This window comes from Pleurodeles waltl, chromosome 6 (genome assembly GCF_031143425.1).
Source record: "Pleurodeles waltl isolate 20211129_DDA chromosome 6, aPleWal1.hap1.20221129, whole genome shotgun sequence".
Classification (NCBI taxonomy): Eukaryota; Metazoa; Chordata; class Amphibia; order Caudata; family Salamandridae; genus Pleurodeles; species Pleurodeles waltl.
In genome coordinates, this window is record NC_090445.1 from 154,124,105 (window position 1) to 154,141,366 (window position 17,262).

The window sequence follows — 17,262 nt, forward strand, 5'->3', positions numbered from 1 at the left end:
AATGGTGTTTCTCACAGCAGGGCGGTCTCCAGGCCAAAGCACCCACAACAGAGGAACATCGAGGTGTTAGTTTACTACACCTGGATGTCATCAGCCAACTGAAGTACTAATCAGGTAAAGATAAAACAGGATAAAGCACGACCCGTTTCTCCTGTCATCCATCAAATGACAGTATTCAGGAAGACAAACAATCATCAGCTCCTTACAAATACAAGGCCTAATGGAATTTCTCAAGCAATTCCTACTCCCCTCACTTTAGCATCTAGGATTGCTAACTCCTCCAGAAATATGAGCGATACACTTGCACTGTATTGAAAAATAACACAGTCTACAACTTCTGCCAAGGCCAGGTCTAGGGCATCAAAAATGGACACCACCATTACTCTAGCTTATTCATATACACCAAGCATGCAGGCTGTGCACATAAGCATACACGACACAGGGAAGTTGTGCTAGGAAGCTGGCAAGCACAATAAATTGTAAATTTACAAGAGGGAGCAAATAGGCCTCCACCTCAGTGATGCAGCTAAAAAGGTCTGACCACAATTATGGACGCTGATACAACCATTCTATGCGCTAAACCCATGACAGGGACAGAAATCAACTGTATCAATGAGGGAACTCTTGGTTCTGCCCTCCAGCTCACAGGACAAGTCTATGACTTTACTCTTGTCAAAGGACAGGCATATACCTCTGCATGCACCCTCGATTAGTGTGAAGTAAATGGCAACAATTGAGATACCAGACACATGGAGTCAGGCACTTAGAGCAAGGAAATACAACATAGTACAATGTAGGAGACATTTCAGTCCTAACAGGGGTTTAGATGTGTTTTTATTAAACCTCTGGTACAGATCATCTGCCCACATTCTACAGATTTTGCCAGAGGAACAACTTCTAATCACAATAAATAAAAGCTCAGGCAGAAAGGTGCAAGTGCCCATTTCCTCTTGACCTGAAAAATCATCCCCAGCAACATTTCCTTTGTCCGGGAAAAAAAGAAAGAACAAAGAAATTACCTGTTTTATGCCTGAGGAGTTAAAATACCTTGGTGGTGCACAGGCATTCAAAATGATGGGGAATTCTCAAGTACATATTTCAGTGGGAGGTAGGATGGTACAAATAAGCCTGGCGGATGCCTATTTTATGATTCTGCTCTCCCAGTCTTCTTGTGAGCCTAGGCTCATGAACTGGTCAAAGTCAGATATAAATTCCAAGCAGGCAATGATTTTTAGAGCTCAGGGCAGATTTGGCATTGGTGACTCCTGACATGCCAGGGGCAAAGATAAACATATCTTGGCCTTGTTGATTCAGACAATTTAACTAGGCCCCCACTTTACAGTGACCATGAACAAGTCTAACTTATTCACAGTTATTTTATCTGTTGGCGGGGCGCAGGGTTCACATCCACTATTGATTGGAAACTGAATAGCTAACTTATTTTCAGCAAAGGGTCAAACTTGGTTGCAGAATTAGATATCAGAAGGGCATGCTAGGAAGTGGGAAGTTACTAGAGGTGGCAAGCAAAGACCGATAAAAGTTGTTGATACATATTAATTGCTTGTCTGAATCGTTCATAGGCTGAATTGTTCATAGGCAAATGTCAGGCACAGCAGAGTCCAATTACATATTCTACTGTAGTTTGATGATATTCCTGATGTGTGCTACATCAACTATGTGGGCAGCAAACGATACAGGCTGTTGGTGGCTATGATTTGGGCATTATACTTTTGCCTAGCGTGTTACATGTTGCTTCACATACAGTATCTTTGTGGGCCTGTACAGTGCAACTCCGGATGTGCGATTTAATAGTTTGACCTGAACTGTGTTTAGGATGTTCAAAGACACACTGGGCACCTTACCACAGGGAACTCTTTGCTAAGAGACTGAATCAAGCCAAGACATTCTGCCACTAGAATCCAAATTCAGTCTCCAGTTTTCATTTCAGTTCTTCTGAAACATTCTTTGGATGGTACAATCTCTTTATACCACTATGTGGATGGTCCAATCTCTTTATACCACTATGTGGATGATTCCCCAGAAATGAGTCTCCCATCCTTATGAGAGACCATCTTATACAACAAAAGGACTTAAGGATTTAAGTAAATGTGGGCAAGTGTTCGAAAGGAAAGAAATATGAAGACGTTGCATCTCAGAAATTAATAGAGGTTGTTGCAGAATATCCCTGGTGAAAGAAAAGTGTAGGCCTAAGTTCTGCAATGATGCAATAGAGTGCATGATCAGCAAGGTCTTAGTTAATGGAAAACCAGTGTCTGTAAACTATTAGAAATGGGGTCTCTAGTGGTTTGCACCCTGTCCAAGTAGGGACCCTCAGTCTAGTCAGTGTAAAGGAGCCACAGAGCTAAGATAATCCCTATAAACACACACAGTGAAAATAGCCAATATTTATGTGAGTAAAACAAGACCTAAACATCTAACACACCAGTAAAGATAATTTTCAAAGACTGCATCTTAATATAGCACTTAGAAACATAATAGCTCCAGCTGGGGCTATCACTGCATCTTGACAAAGTTGTTACCAACAGTCCGACACCACTCACAAGGGAGTGCGGGCCGGTAATGGAGTTGCACGGACCCCAGGTACAGTACCTTGGAAAATGATGAGGAAACAAAGACGTTGCACGGGGTCAGGGAGCTGGGGGGGGGGGTGCTGGAACTGGTGCAGCGTTGGTTCTTTACTGCTACCACAGAGGTGAGGCACCGGTTCCTTACTGCTAGGTAAGGGAGATGAGGCATTGGTTCCTTATAGTTGCAGGGGAGATGATGCGGTGTCGGTGGCAAGGCATCAGTTCTTTACAACCCAGCAGGGTCATTGATCCAGCAGGTCAAGATGCGAGGTTTCAACTTTGCAGTGTTGCGGCAGGCCTGTTTTGCAGGTCGTTGCACTCAGTGAGGACCACAGCTCCAGTGCTGGCAGCGGAGCAGGAGAGCAGCGTTGGTCCGGAGACTATATGTGCTTAGTTCCTTCTTAGTTGCACCAGAGTTAACTTCCAAGGGCTCAGGAACTGGATTTGGCACCACTTGGCAAGAGAGGACTCTCAGCAAGAGATCCCAGGCGCTAGCAGGTGAAGTCTTTCATGGCCCTCAGACTTCTTAACAGAAGGCAAGATTAACTCAAGCCCTTGGAAAACCCTGTAAAGCAAGATGTAGAAAGCAAAGTCCAGTCCTTTCACTCCCAGGACAGAAGCAGCAATCCAGCACAACAAAGCAACAGACAGAGAGGAAGTCCCTTCTACAGCATTCAGGTCTACTCCCCGGGAGAATGTGCTCAGTCCAGAAGTGTTCAATCTTGTGGTGTCAGAGGTCCAGTACTTATACCCATTTCTGTCTTTGAAGTAGGCAAACTTCAAAGAGAAGTCTTTGTAGCACACAAGACCGTGCCTTGGCCCCAGACACACTCCAGGGGGTTGGAGACTGCTTTGGGTGAGGACAAGCACAGCCCTGTTCAAGTGCCAGCTCCGCCCACCTCTCTAGCTCAGGAAGACCCTCAGCTCCCTTTGTGTGACTGTCTAGAGTGAGTTCACAAACAGCCCAACTGTCATCCTAACCCAGACATGTATTCCACAGGCAGACAGAGGCACAGAATGGTTAAGCAAAAAATGGGCACTTTCTAAAAGTGGTATTTTCAAACCTGAAATATAAACACTAACTTCACCAAAAGTTGTATTTTTAAATTGTGAGTTCAGAGACCCCATCCCCCATATATCTATTTGTTCTCAGTGTGAAATTACAATTAAAATATATTTCAAGCCAGTCCCCATGTTATCCTATGGGCGAGATAGGCCTTACAATAGTGAAAAACGAATTTAGCAGCATTTCACGATAAGGACATATAAAACACACCAGTACATGCCCAACTTTTTAAATGCACTGCACCCTTCCCATGGGGCTGCAATGGGCCTACTTTATGGGTGAATCACATGTAGTAAAAGGGAAGGTTTGGGCCTGGCAATTGGGTGCACTTGCCAGGTCGAAATGGCAGTTTAGAACTGCCCAACCGGACACTGCAGTGGCAGGACGGAGACATGTTTATAATTAGTGCTTCAGGCCCACTAGTAGCACTTGATGTACAAGTCCTGGGCACACATAATGCACTATACTAGGGACTTACTAGTAAATAAGATAAGCTAAGCATGGATAAACCAATCACCAATACAATTTAGACAGGGAGCACTTGCAATTTCCAATACAAGCTTAGAGAAGTTTATAGTCTTTGTTCTTGGTAAATTGAAAATGTGACGGAAAGAATGGGAGAAGGAGATAGAGTTAGCCAAGTGCACACTGGATCTGATAAGAAGTCTTGGGATCAGAGCAATGAAACACAGGCACACATATGCATACGAAAGAAGCTAATAAATGGTTTAAGCATTGTTAAAATTAAAATGAAGAACATGTAGAAAAAAGGTTAGGAGTTTAAGGACAGGTGGTGTGATTTTCTTGTGAACAAATATGTACTTATAGTAACCAATTTGACATTGTGTAAAAATAGTGTTCATGTAATTATACAAAGGGTTGTCTGTGAACAGCCAATTGGGAACAGCTGTTTACCTGAATGGGGGATAGCTACTCCCCCTGCTGTGACAGCAAACCTGCTTTTGCCTTGCCAAAAGGATTTTGTTTATTTAGTTCATTTTCCCTGCAACACATATGCAGATGTGTCAGAGTCTTGATTTTTTTTTTTTTACCAACAAAATGTATCATTATCATGTTTGCAAATGAATCTTGATCTTGTGGGGACAAAGGTGAGTCATATTCTGAACTTATCTCAACTTGAAGAGAACGAAAGGGCAGACAAGACTGTAACTTCCACTCAGATATGCAGTTTTGGTGAGGTACATGCCAGTATTAGATAGTCTGGTGGGGAACCTCATAGCAAGAAGGTTACTTAACCTATGAGTTTAAGACAAAACCAACTAGTAAAAATACTCATTTATGGTATAAGAAGTTTTGGACCGGTTTCAAGTGTGGCCAACTAATGAGGATTTGACCCAGAAAGGTTTGTTGGCAAAACTAACCATGCTTTCGACTACAAAAAGAGTGTCAACATTTGGGAAATGGACTTGAATTATACAGCCTTTTCCTCGGGCTGTTAATGTCTAGCATTTCTTAGAGCAGCAGCTCAAATACTCACAAGATTTGTTTTCCCCAGATCAGCCTAAACTCTGTAGTTTGGTTTATGAGTTGATATGAGAATGACATCTACAAGGAAGCTCTTGATATCTAGAAAGTACTTTGCTCTATTCTCTTCTGCTACGCTGGCTCTATGGTCAGATGGGTGATTCAAGATAGACTGAAAGCCTAGAGCATGCACGGTAAGCGCTTAAAAGGCCCTTCTACTCTCCTTTGGAGTATATCCTTAGATGGGCAAAATGCTTAAAATTAGTTTAAATCATTGGATGACATGGCTTTGTTGTTGACAACAAGCACAAACAAGAATACTTCTCGCTTATATTCCTGACACATAACAAACCAAAATTTCCCAATTATCCTCAAAGAAACCTACAGTTCAAATAAGGACAGTAATACGAGGAATATCCTTCCCAGACAGATTTTCAACTGGAGTGTGATAACATGCAACTTAGACGCTTTTCAGACGTTTGTAGTTGATGGACACCCTCATTTATTCAACGCCTTATCTGTGTTACTGTTGACTCGTTGCGGTTTTGTTCAGTTGTCAAGCTTATAGCTTCTGTGATTGGTCTCAAGCAGAAGCAGCAAACTTGGATGTTACTTAGACGCTGGTTTGTTCTCAACACAAAAATTGTTTTTTTAGTGAGAATAAAAGGAAACAAGGGGTGGGGTGGTTTCAGTAGCCTGTCTTGGCTCTTACCCAGTGAATTTGTAACCTATCCAATCCTACTGGATAAAAGTGTGTTTATACCCAGAGTTATTTTTATAGTGGTGAGTTATTAGTCTCAAATAGTCTAAAATTTGTCAGCGATACACCCAGACAAATATTTTCATATGCTCAATTTAATTTCTATTTCTTAAATTACAAACAAGTGTCTAATAACTGTATAACAAGAGGTATTTGGTTTGAAAGAACAATTACGTTTCCAAAAATGTGTAAACAGTCTCACTTCTCATTTATATCCATCATTTTGATTATCACAAATTTAACATCCAAAAATGTGCTTCGCTGTGCCATTTCTTCAGGACTTTTATATAAACTACTTCTCTCTCCTAAATAATCAGCTAGTCAGTTTCTCCTACGTTTTGATCACACCTTCAAGAAAAGTGTATTCTAAATGGTTTTGCTCCTTGCTATAAGGAAAATTATAAGCAATATTGCAAAAACTTTGACAGTCGTCTATGGCATTCACCCTGTAATTATTAATCATGCTTTAAGATATCCTTTCAAAAGTGTTAGACTATGATAGGGTCATCACTGACTTTTCAAGACGGACATTGTTCTGAATGTATGGTACTATCAATTAATCATGGAATCTCAATGATACTGGATACTGCTTCCCAGTACAAAAGTTCTGCATGGTGTAAGCAAGCAGTGGGTTGTTCTCGAAATAAGGTTTGCGGAGCAGTCCGCAAAGAAAGTCTGGATCCGAGTAATGATATTATGCGTGGACTAGCTGGTTAAACAATCTTGTTAAATCTTTCCTTTTTTACCCAGAGTTTAGGGGGAAAGTGATGTTTATGTAGTGACCGGTATATACAGTGGTAACAGTAGCAAGCAGATGCTTGGGGAAATATACACAATTCAAACCTGACAACAGCACAAAAACAGGCAATTACAGCCCAAATCTCTTCTTGTAAAAATCCTGTTTATTCATGTTGTTCCAACAGAAGTTGGGAATACAATACGATAAATATATGAAAAGCTCAATGAAAGCATTGTTTACCAGCCATAAACACCTGTACATATTAGAACAAGAGACATGAATCCAGAAAGCAATGCACAAAGCACATACACAACGACATAGATTTAAGAACACAATTGAACAAAAGAAACATCTGCGACCAGCCGGTTCATCTCGGCCCCGTTCTGTGTAAGGAACCCACAGCCTCCGAGGGCGGGCCACTGCAGAAATCCTGCATGGTCGCTTCTGCGAATTAAGCTAATAGGGAGCCGGCGTGCGACTTCATCCAGCTTCCGATCAAACCCGTTTCACGACGTTTTTGTGCTCACGTCAAACAATAAGAATGTGTTAATTTAGTTTCCATAGGAACCACACAATAAGCAGTACAAACAAAAATAATAAAATAGGAAAATATGAATGCAGGCGGGTCGACGTGAACAGTAACTACAATTTGTACGGAAATTATTTAATTGCAAGATCACAGAATGTTTACAATAATGACCCACAGGCTGTGGCGCCGGCGAGTAAAGCGTTACTTGAACTCCATTTCGGTTTACTTTCAATGGCTGAAAACAGCTTTGGTGTGTTGTTTCCGTCCACCCTAGAGTTCATCTGGTAGCTCCAGAAAGATCATATACTGTAGCACGGACTCAAACACCACTCTTCCCCCAGACAGTGCTTATGTGGGAAAACATTAGCATGCTGCATGAACAAGACAGTGGGGAAATCCCACGGCATCCACTGTTTTCCTACACTGATATAGGTCATACCACTGCAGACGCAAAGACACACAATGTTCTTGACTCAACCGTCTGCATTACCGTCTATTGATTTCAGGGGCGTGTAGTTCCATTTTTAATGTTTTGTTTTCTACAGCGCTAGCAGCCAGCGCCTTTCACTTCTTTAGTGCTTTAAAAAACACGTGTTCTTTTTATCAAACTCAGTAACCGCGGAAGGAAGAAAAGTGACGTCAATCCTTCTTGGATTTAATTCAACAAGTCTCACTTCGATTCGCTCTTCTGTGACAGGCCCGGGAAAAACACGAAAACTAATTGCAGGTGCTGCTGTGCAGTTAAAGTAGTGGAAAAAGGCAAGTCACACGCACCCGTGTTTGTTCTCCACTGAAGTTACCACTAATGAAGCCCACTGCCACACTGCAGGGTGTCTGACATATATAGGTTACTAGGCTGGGGAGTTTCTGGCCAGTTCCACCCACACTGTTGACCTATCCCATCCCGCCTTTTTTTGGGTCGAGCGTGAAAATGCCGTCCTGTGAACGATAGATGTGTACGTACATTAGTTATGTGACTCAGACGGACCAGCTACTAGAAGAAAAAAGACTCATCCCAGCTAGTGCTAGAGGTGCAAAGCGAAGTATGCACCTAGAAGGGTGCAAAGGTAAAAGGTAACCATAAAGCCGTATACAGCAATAATGCCAAGAGGCTGGAGCAAAAATTACCATGGCAACGGGTACTTCTAGCAGTGTGTCACAGGACGATGGCCTCACAGAAACGCAAAACAAAGATAGAACGTCTTGGTTCATGCCCAACAACTTCATGCATATTAAAAATGTACTTTTCTTTGGCACAGTTTTGAAACAGGATCTTCAACTGGATCAAGGCCCGCTTACTCGCCATACCTAAAATCAAACTAGTGTATTTAAAATAACTTAAACATGAATTTTTCTGTAAGGGTATTTTTTTTCGAGAACAATAGGATTTAAAAACTACACAAGTGAGACTAGGTCATAACATACCCCACTATCAAAAGACAGGTAATCCTTGTCTGAGCGAGATGTCGGGCTATCCTTTTATCAATGCATACCTTTGGCTGAAAAACAGTATCACCGCATCCCCAGCAGCATCTAATCTGCGCTACCAATCCAGTTACCTGGGTGAGCTTGATTGGTGTACAGCATTATGACACCGTTTTCTGGATTTAACAATTTTTAAATTCCTATTAACATTATCATTCTATAAACCTACCCTGCAAAAGAGGGTTGAAATCTTAAAACATACAGTCGCACGTCTTGTTCAGCAGTCGAAAACAAAAACTCAGTTGAACTAATGAAGGAGGCGCGAATAGAAGCAGAGCATGTCTGCAGAACACAAATACTCTCATGTCTCTACAGTTTTTATTTTCTGTAAACTACGGTGCGTGCCTTGCATGGTCTCTTCGGTGGAGGAAGAAACGAGAGAGGAAGCCCCAAACACCAGAACACTCGCCAACAGGTGTGTAAATGACTTTCAGTAATACCTCACGGGAAATCTGTAGTGTTTATTTGTCCAGTAACGATGTTAATCCTATGCACTTTCACAAGTAAAACATTAATGTAACAGTCACGACTGGAGGATGTGTAACATGTATATACACACACACTAAACTTATGATCTGTGTAGTTAGAGGAAACCTACTAACCTTAGTGAACAGCAAAAGAGCCAATGCCTGGCCATCTTTATCCCCAGAAAGAAGATAAAAATGGACACACTCACCGTCCTGATAGTATAAGTGGAGAACCCGAGGTTAAACTTTTGAAATTTGTGACAGACTCAAATAACAGAACTAGAAATACAAGCGGACACTGCGCTAAAGAGCGTTTTTACTTAATCAACCTCACCGCGTGCAATATTTTTATTTACTTTTCTGCTCCTTTCTTACACTGGCGTTTTTCAGAGTACATTACTGAAATGTTTTGCTAAAATTTAATATCTAGCTCTCCTAAAAACACCTTCTGATAGGCTACTGTTAAAGAAGAGTTGGTCATTATTTCTTACTTCATGAAAGGCTACCAAATGTTTAACTCCTAGAAGCAGCGGTAAAGATCTCCTGGCAGTTTGTCACAAGCCCAGGGATCCAGATAAGATTTCTGAGAGTTAGGAGCAAAACATGTTCAAGGAGGGGAAAAATGTAATACATAGTGGATTTCTTGGTGTGATTCATACCTTCTGTGCCACTAATTCACACAAATAGAAAGCAGTGGAAAAATTGGAGATCAGATGACAATACTAGGGTCCCTCAACATAGCAAGGATCCCTGCCTACCATTACTCCCAATTTCTTAATTCTGAATACATTGGCAATATTCCCAGTGGAAAAAAGGGAGGCACGCCTCTTTTATCTAAAGTGCTGGGAAAGCCCATAAGAAAATAATACAGGACTACGAATAGTGATATCGGGCCCAAACTGGCATCGAACATTTTAGGGTTGCAGAAAGCAAATCATATTCCTGCTGTCAGGAGCGAGGGACTGACTAGAAAGGTGGTGTGCACCACACAGGAATAATACCGACACTAGACAAAAATAAAGTTGAGCTGATGATGGAACTTAAAACAAAACTGATGCAGTTTATTCTAAGCCTTAGAAAAAAATATATATAACAAAAAGAAGAAAGTAAAGTGCTCATGTTATTCGGGACAGCTTTCGAGCGCAGCAAAGGAAAATGTAAAGGACGGCAACCTGAACACAACTAATGTCAGACTGGGCACTACCAATGATTGAGCCCACAACTGGCAATTTAAAATTTTAGAATCCTAAAATGATTTCAGGAATTTCAAAGATGTTGCTTCAAAAAGAACACTAATCGTGAGATTGGAATCCACATATAGATCTCAACATAGAGAAAGAAAAAAAAAAATCAAAGCTACTTTATAATTTATCAAGTTCAGTGGTATTCACATATGGAGGTTCTACAATAAGACGAACCGTGTCAGAGAGCAAAATGGCTCTAGCCAAGCCTAGGCAAATTTAAGAGTTTTTAGAGTGCAGATTAGACTCATGACAATATAGTATTTGGGTACACGGTACTCAAAATACCAAAGGAATGCCAATAGACTTTTTTTTTTTTTTTTTAAATCAAAATAGAGGCTGCAATCATTCCTTTGTTTGCATCTCTTCAAAACCCTGTTCCTTTTATGTTTGAAAGCATGCTGGTCTCCAAAGGCTTGAAAGGATTGACTTGGAAGAGATTACAACGAGATTATACGGACAAGAGAACAATGCTCTTTAAAACGCCCTTACAAAAATTATATGAGTTTTGAGACTGCACTTTTTGTAAGTGCTAACGGAAGTCAATAAATTCTACTTGTAATGACTTGGACATATCTGGCTGAGAAAAACGTGAAGAATGTCAGAGAAAGCAAAGCCTGAAACTGAGAAGTTAAAAAAAAAAAGTTCATCTCAGACACTGGAAAATAGGCAAATATTCCTATGACACCACTGTTCTCCCCACTGCCTGTTGATTAACACTGGGGAAAGACGCACTTTTTCCAGTCTTTCTTCATAGTTTTCTGAAATTCCTTCTACGTCTATGCAGCAGGAGACCACTTTTGCTTCTCAAGCCATTGACTTTCCACCTGCATCACTATGATGCTCCCACTTTTACTGCCCTGGAAACACTGCTTTCAATATTCTCCAAACGGCAATAGTAAGGAAAACAACAACAAAAAAATCATTTAAGTTGTAAAAAAGTGGCATCCACTGTAGAAGGACAAAGGATGTCACCTGAAAAGCCCACATATACGGGTTACATGTGCATTTAAGAGGTCCCCATGAACCATTTGTTGAGTTTCCAACAAGCCCAAATTTGGATGGGAGAAAGACGAAGAGGAATGACAACGTTTTAGGGAAGGCTGAAAAAGTCTGGTCCCTCTCAACCGATACTAGATTCTGCTTTCCAGAATCTAAACCGAGGTGAAACGGCACATCAGTTAATTCCCAATACTCATGGCTGAGTCTCTTCACTTGTCGATCAGGCCGAGCTCCTTCAGCTTGAAGTAGAAGAACTTCTCCAAAGTGTTGGCACACTTGCAGTAGTCACTGTCTGGTGGGTTGTACTCCCGACAGTTGGTGATGATTCGCTGGAGGTCAGCTATGAAGAGTTTCCGAGTGACATAGTAACGGTTTTTCAATCGCTCCGTCATGGTCTTCAGGTCTGGATTGAAAACAAAGAAAAAGGTGCTGAATAAATAAAATAAAAAAATGAGGGCTATACTTATGGGTAGAAATAAGTGAAGAAACTGATTTTATGAAAAACATAACCATGACCAGAACAATTTAGATTACCTGGAAAAGATTAAATGTGACATGACTTCAGATGAAGGTTAGAAAGTCATGTGTGGTCCTATGGGAGGGGTATCATTTGTGGAACGTCATGACTCGATGTTTGGATTTACAATCCTTATCTAATATAAGTGATGCATTTTTTCTATTTTATCAGTTGAAACTTAGTTGTTTGGCCTTTACGTTATGCTTGTCAAGGTCAAATAATACTTTTGAAATTCACTTAGGTTGGAATATAGCATTATTTCCTGCTATTGAATGTACCTGTTATACGTAAATGTAAGAAAAAACTAAAAACGTCTGGACCAATTTAATAAATCTGTAAGAAATTTTACAGTAACTTAGGTCATTCACCTAGGATACACTCTACAATTCTGAGTAGAAAGGTTGTAAAGAGCAAAAGTTATTTTCTGTGGGAGAAGGGGATGACACTGTACAATCCATATACACATTTTAGCTTACATAGAAATGTTTGCTCTCTACAGCTGGACAGATTTACACATAAACTGCCATGAATGCTTAACTTTACTCCGATTATACTTTTTTGGTTTGTTATGAATTAATTCAGTAGTTGATAAATGTAAATCACAAACTGGTACCGCCAGGCTATTTCACAGACCCTGTGTCCCCAAAACAAATCAAGAACATGGTGAAGAACAGAAACCTGGAGACACTCCCAGGAGCGCAATATTGCCTTTATATATAGATCAATGAGGTCCAAAGGCAAGAGAAGAAGCAACAAGTTTTAAAAAAACATTAGCTGATAACCCCCTTATAATCCTGATACAATTCCGATTTGCCACAGCCCATCGAATGGACCGTGACAGCAGAACAGCTCCTGCTGTAGAGATTACCTGGAGTTCATGGCTGAAACCCTGACGAGGCCTTGCCGCGGAGAGCGCGCTCCTACAGGTCATCTGGGTACAGGTGTGCACAGGGCCTCAGAGGAAGAGGTGTACATATAAGCAATAGGAGGCATGGACGCCGGAGGGAAAGGGGGCACGTGCAGTCTGACGCATTGCTTAGTCTAGTGGGGAAGCTTGGCAGCGAAGTCATGGGGCGGTGTGGGGAGGCCCACCCGTCACACCCGGGTAGATGGCTGACAGAGCCTTGCGTGCTGACTATCAGAGTGGTGTCAGCCCAGATTGACTGGACCCGCTTGGGGCTGTGAGGCTCATGGTCTCAAGCAGTGGTTGGCAGGGTGATGTGGTGATGTGCCATGGTGGAAAGCCGACCACAACCAGCGGACTTTGTGATTAGACCTGTGCGCTGGGATGGAGTGCTGTATAATCTGGTGGTATCAACCTCCTTTAGCCTGCTGATACGGAGGATAGAGGGAAAAAGGCCTCTACTACAGTGCTCAGCCGACTTGTAAAATGTATGCTTGGGCTGAAACGTGGCCCTGGAATAAGAATAAAAGCAGTACTCAGGAAGTAAGTCCCATAGAAGACTGCATTGTATTGTTTCGCAACTGTGTAGTTTATTGTTCGGGTGATATTTATATAGAATATATATTTCTGATTTACCTAAACATTTGACACCATGGGAATATTTCCACAAAACACCTATGCTATGATTTGGGGGCTTTTTGGGTTGGGGCGGAGGGGGTGTTTGAATATAAACAGGGTAGCTCCCACAGGAAATATTGTTGAAATCTACAACCCGAGCTGCTTAATTGATTTACACTAAACATGGCATGAAAGAAGAACTTTTCTAAGAAAGCATGCTTATTTTTGGTTTAGGTTAATCCGTTTACTAGTTTTGAGATGTAAGTGTTTAAAAAGTTGCAAAGTGAACTTTAAATGGTTAACACCTTTGTAGATCAATGCTATTTTAACCTGCAAATCCTGTCAATCACAGGTTTAATGTGTCACTAAATGTGATTGGCTGGATTAGGACTGAGTATTCTTCTGCCATCTTCCAACTAGTGAGTTTTTTGTAATTCTGTATTTTAAACACACCATTGGGGGTTGGGGGAGATTTTTTTTTGGGGGGGGGGGCGGGGGTGAGAGGATGATCAATGGCAAAGGTGACGGACTCTAGGGCAGTGGTCATGCATGGAAAATAAAAAGCACTCCAGAGGAAAAAAAAAAAAAAAAAATCCTAAAAGTGTCAGAGGTGACTTGTGTGGCTTAGGTGCTGGTTTCGACTGCCATGGAGTCAGAGTGTCTGGATTTACTTCGATCAAAGGGCAAAGTATCTGACAAAGGTCATGCAAAACCCCTCAAGTCACCCCAACTCCACTCAGCCCAGAGAAGGGCTTTGAACTTCCCCAATGCTGAACTTACCAGTTCTCTTTAGATCCATCGGCACGCATTACAGAGATGGAGAGAGGGAGCATCCCCATGGAGGCTAGCCTTGGATTCACTTCGATGGTAAAATAGGCTCCTATTCTTAGGAGCTTATTTGCAAGTCGACCATTGACAGAACCTCCAGTTTATATGAAGTTCCGCTCTTTCACACCCATGACCCTGTGGTCGACTAAAATTAACCACTAGCACATTTTGCATATTAATTTTATGGCTGGTGTATCTACACCCGTTTTAAGGTTTTGTGTATTTCAGTATTATTCTTTGGATATGACTCCAGTAAGGAGTGGAATTGTTGTGAAGCACATTCCTTATACATATGCGCTTGGTGAGAACCTATCTACCCCTTCTATACACTGTGGTGAATCTTCTTAAAACAGAGACCCCTGGCTTTCTGGTTAGGTTTTAAGGAGACTTCTTTAATGCAAAAAGATAGACAAAAGTTTTGAAGAGGTTTTGAGTTTGTTCTCTGAAGACTCAATGAGTCTCATTTCAAATTATTCACTATTGGAGGTTGCAATATTTTGAACACATAGGAATTGATTGATTATTTATTATACAGTGTGTTCCACGTACTTGTTCAGATAAGGACCCGAACTGATGTACCACACTCTTCTATGACAGCCGAAGCATTGATGGAATTTAAGACTGCGACTGTATCAAATTACCCAGTCGGGCAAAGAAGCCTTGTGGATTGTTTTAACATCCTCACTCAAGATACATTTAAACTGAAATGTGACCAGGGTAATTTCAAACACAATAAAATTGTCCATGATCTATTGTTCGTGTTCATGTACTTTTATGCACTGCACGAGCACTTTTTTACACTTTACACTGAGCACCATATTTCAATTATACTGTGAATGTTGTGGTATATCACATTTTTGATATAAAAGAAAATTTGTGATTTGTATGTGCCATTAAACAAATTATACGTTTAAATGAATGCGATAGAACTCCCCATAGTGTTGCATTGTGTTTATCCCAGGTTGTGAGGAATACGGAGTCACCTCATTGTTTATAGCAGTAGACAAAGCAGTCCCTCTCCAAAGCGGTGGCTTGCGAGCAGATGAACTTTGAAAACGCGTTCTCAGCACAGCTTAAACAACTAAAAGCCTGTTGACATGCTAGAACGCCTACACAGTAATGCTTAATGAAGGTGTGGGGGCATTGACCAAGTAGGAGACTTGCAGATATCCATAGACGTGTTGTTACCCAGAGAGGATACGGTGGCCCCATTTTTCCATGTAGAGTGGGCTCTAGGTTGATCTTAGCATAACCGGTTTGGATGCATTTCACTATCCACGTTAGCAATGCCAGCTTTCGAAAGGAAAGTTATGCAGGTGGTCAGAGTACTATAAGTACCAAAGAGTTTCCGTAAATATACCAAGCTGGGTTACAAAATATTCTCAATGTGTTCAAACTAGGAGGGGAGCAGCCACATCTATAACCCCAAAATTCAGACCAAATCTAAATTATTATTTGAAGTCACTGCAAGCACATAAAACAACATGAACTGGATGTTGTCAAGATTCTTCCAGCAAATGTCTTTCCTATGCTCTCTTCAATGAAAAGTTTCTAGTCAATACTTGTTTCACCGGCCTCGTCACCGGGACTGCCTCAGGGCTTAACACAGAATACATCATTTGAGTATCACAAGCTCTCAAAAAATGTTAGATGGTTTCAAAGTCAAGGTATACATCCACGATAAAAAAAAAATGGGTAATGGATTAAATTGTAACAATTCGAATAACAGTGTTTAGCAACAGGGTTAATTCACTGTGTTAAAAATACCTCTCACAGCTAAGTCAAACAAGGCTATGATATAAGCCACAAAGCGTTTCCAGGACTTTGTACTGTCATCCAGCGGTCATGTCTTTATGAGTAACGTTTTCCCCTGAAGATGTGTCAGAAATGCCTTAAGGCTAGTCTGATGTCTAGAAGCTCTAGGCACGTTATGTGGCAGCCCTGGTGCTCAGCAGTAAAGGTGTCTTGGATGGTCTTCTTGTGGAGGTGGGCTCCACCACCCCATGAGAGATACATTAGTGGTGATGGTCACTTGTGGAAAGGTGGTCATGAAAGGGCCTATCAAGTAACAGGTTGTTGCTTATCCACAAAAGCAGACAGAGCTGGATCCTAGTCGTTTCCAACACTAGATGTTTCTAATGCCCTTCTGTTTGTGCCCAGTGCTGTGGGAGGCACTCCTGTAAGGAGTGCATGTGTAATTTGCATGTGGAGCAATAGGTATGCATGAAGCCATCACTCCCAACAGTTTCATTACTGTTTGCACTCCGACTGGATGGCCAATTAAGGTATGAAAAGAGGCAGCAGCTATCGGGATGCCTTCATTTGTACATTTTTGGGGTTTGCTTTGCCTGTTACCGCATTTAGGATGGAGCAGAGGAAGGGCGGAATCTATTGCGGTTGAAGACACAACTTTCGCACAGTGATGGTAAAGTTTAGGCTGTGAAGTCGAGACACTGTTGTCCGAGTGTTTGTTAATCATTGCCGTTTGTTGTTGATCAGCCAGCCAGTCCTAAGAATTGTTGTTTGCATTGCCGAGCATTGCAGTCTGGTGCTGCTCGCGATCAGCCAGATGTCTACGTAAGGGAACATGTATGGTCTCTCTGTGCAGGTGCGCTGCCACTATTGCTAGGCACTTTGCAGCCACCCCTGGAGCTGCAGTGACTCCAAAGGGCAGTGTGGGCTGGGAGAATGAACCCACCAAACGTATTGGTGATGTGCTGGGTAGATAGAAATGTAAAAGTATGTGGCTTTTAGATCCATCACAGACAAACAAGTTACTTACCTATGGTAACTATCTTTGTGGTGGATACTCGATCTAGCCAAAGATTCCTCATCTTGTGAATAATCTCCAGGAAGCAGACTTGATCCCGAAGCTTTTAAAGCAGTTCTCCAGAATGACACTAGACTCTGCACCAAAGCCGTTCCACTTCATAAATGACATCAGTTCCTTTCTTTCCGCACCTTCAGGCGCACATCTGGAGATTTGTCCTGCTCAAATTAGATGCTTCAAAAGTAACTTCATCCAGTGTGCAT

General features: G+C 41.5%; 1 protein-coding gene across 1 annotated transcript in view; it reads right to left on the bottom strand.

Moving 5' to 3' along the window:
- Positions 1-6,781: 6,781 nt before the first annotated feature.
- Positions 6,782-17,262, bottom strand: part of KAT2A (lysine acetyltransferase 2A) — a 182,969-nt gene continuing 172,488 nt past the window's right edge. Inside the window, exon 18 of the mRNA XM_069237676.1 lies at positions 6,782-11,765. Coding sequence (XP_069093777.1) covers positions 11,572-11,765 — 194 coding nt within the window. The 3' untranslated portion in view covers positions 6,782-11,571. The remainder of the gene's footprint in view (positions 11,766-17,262) is intronic.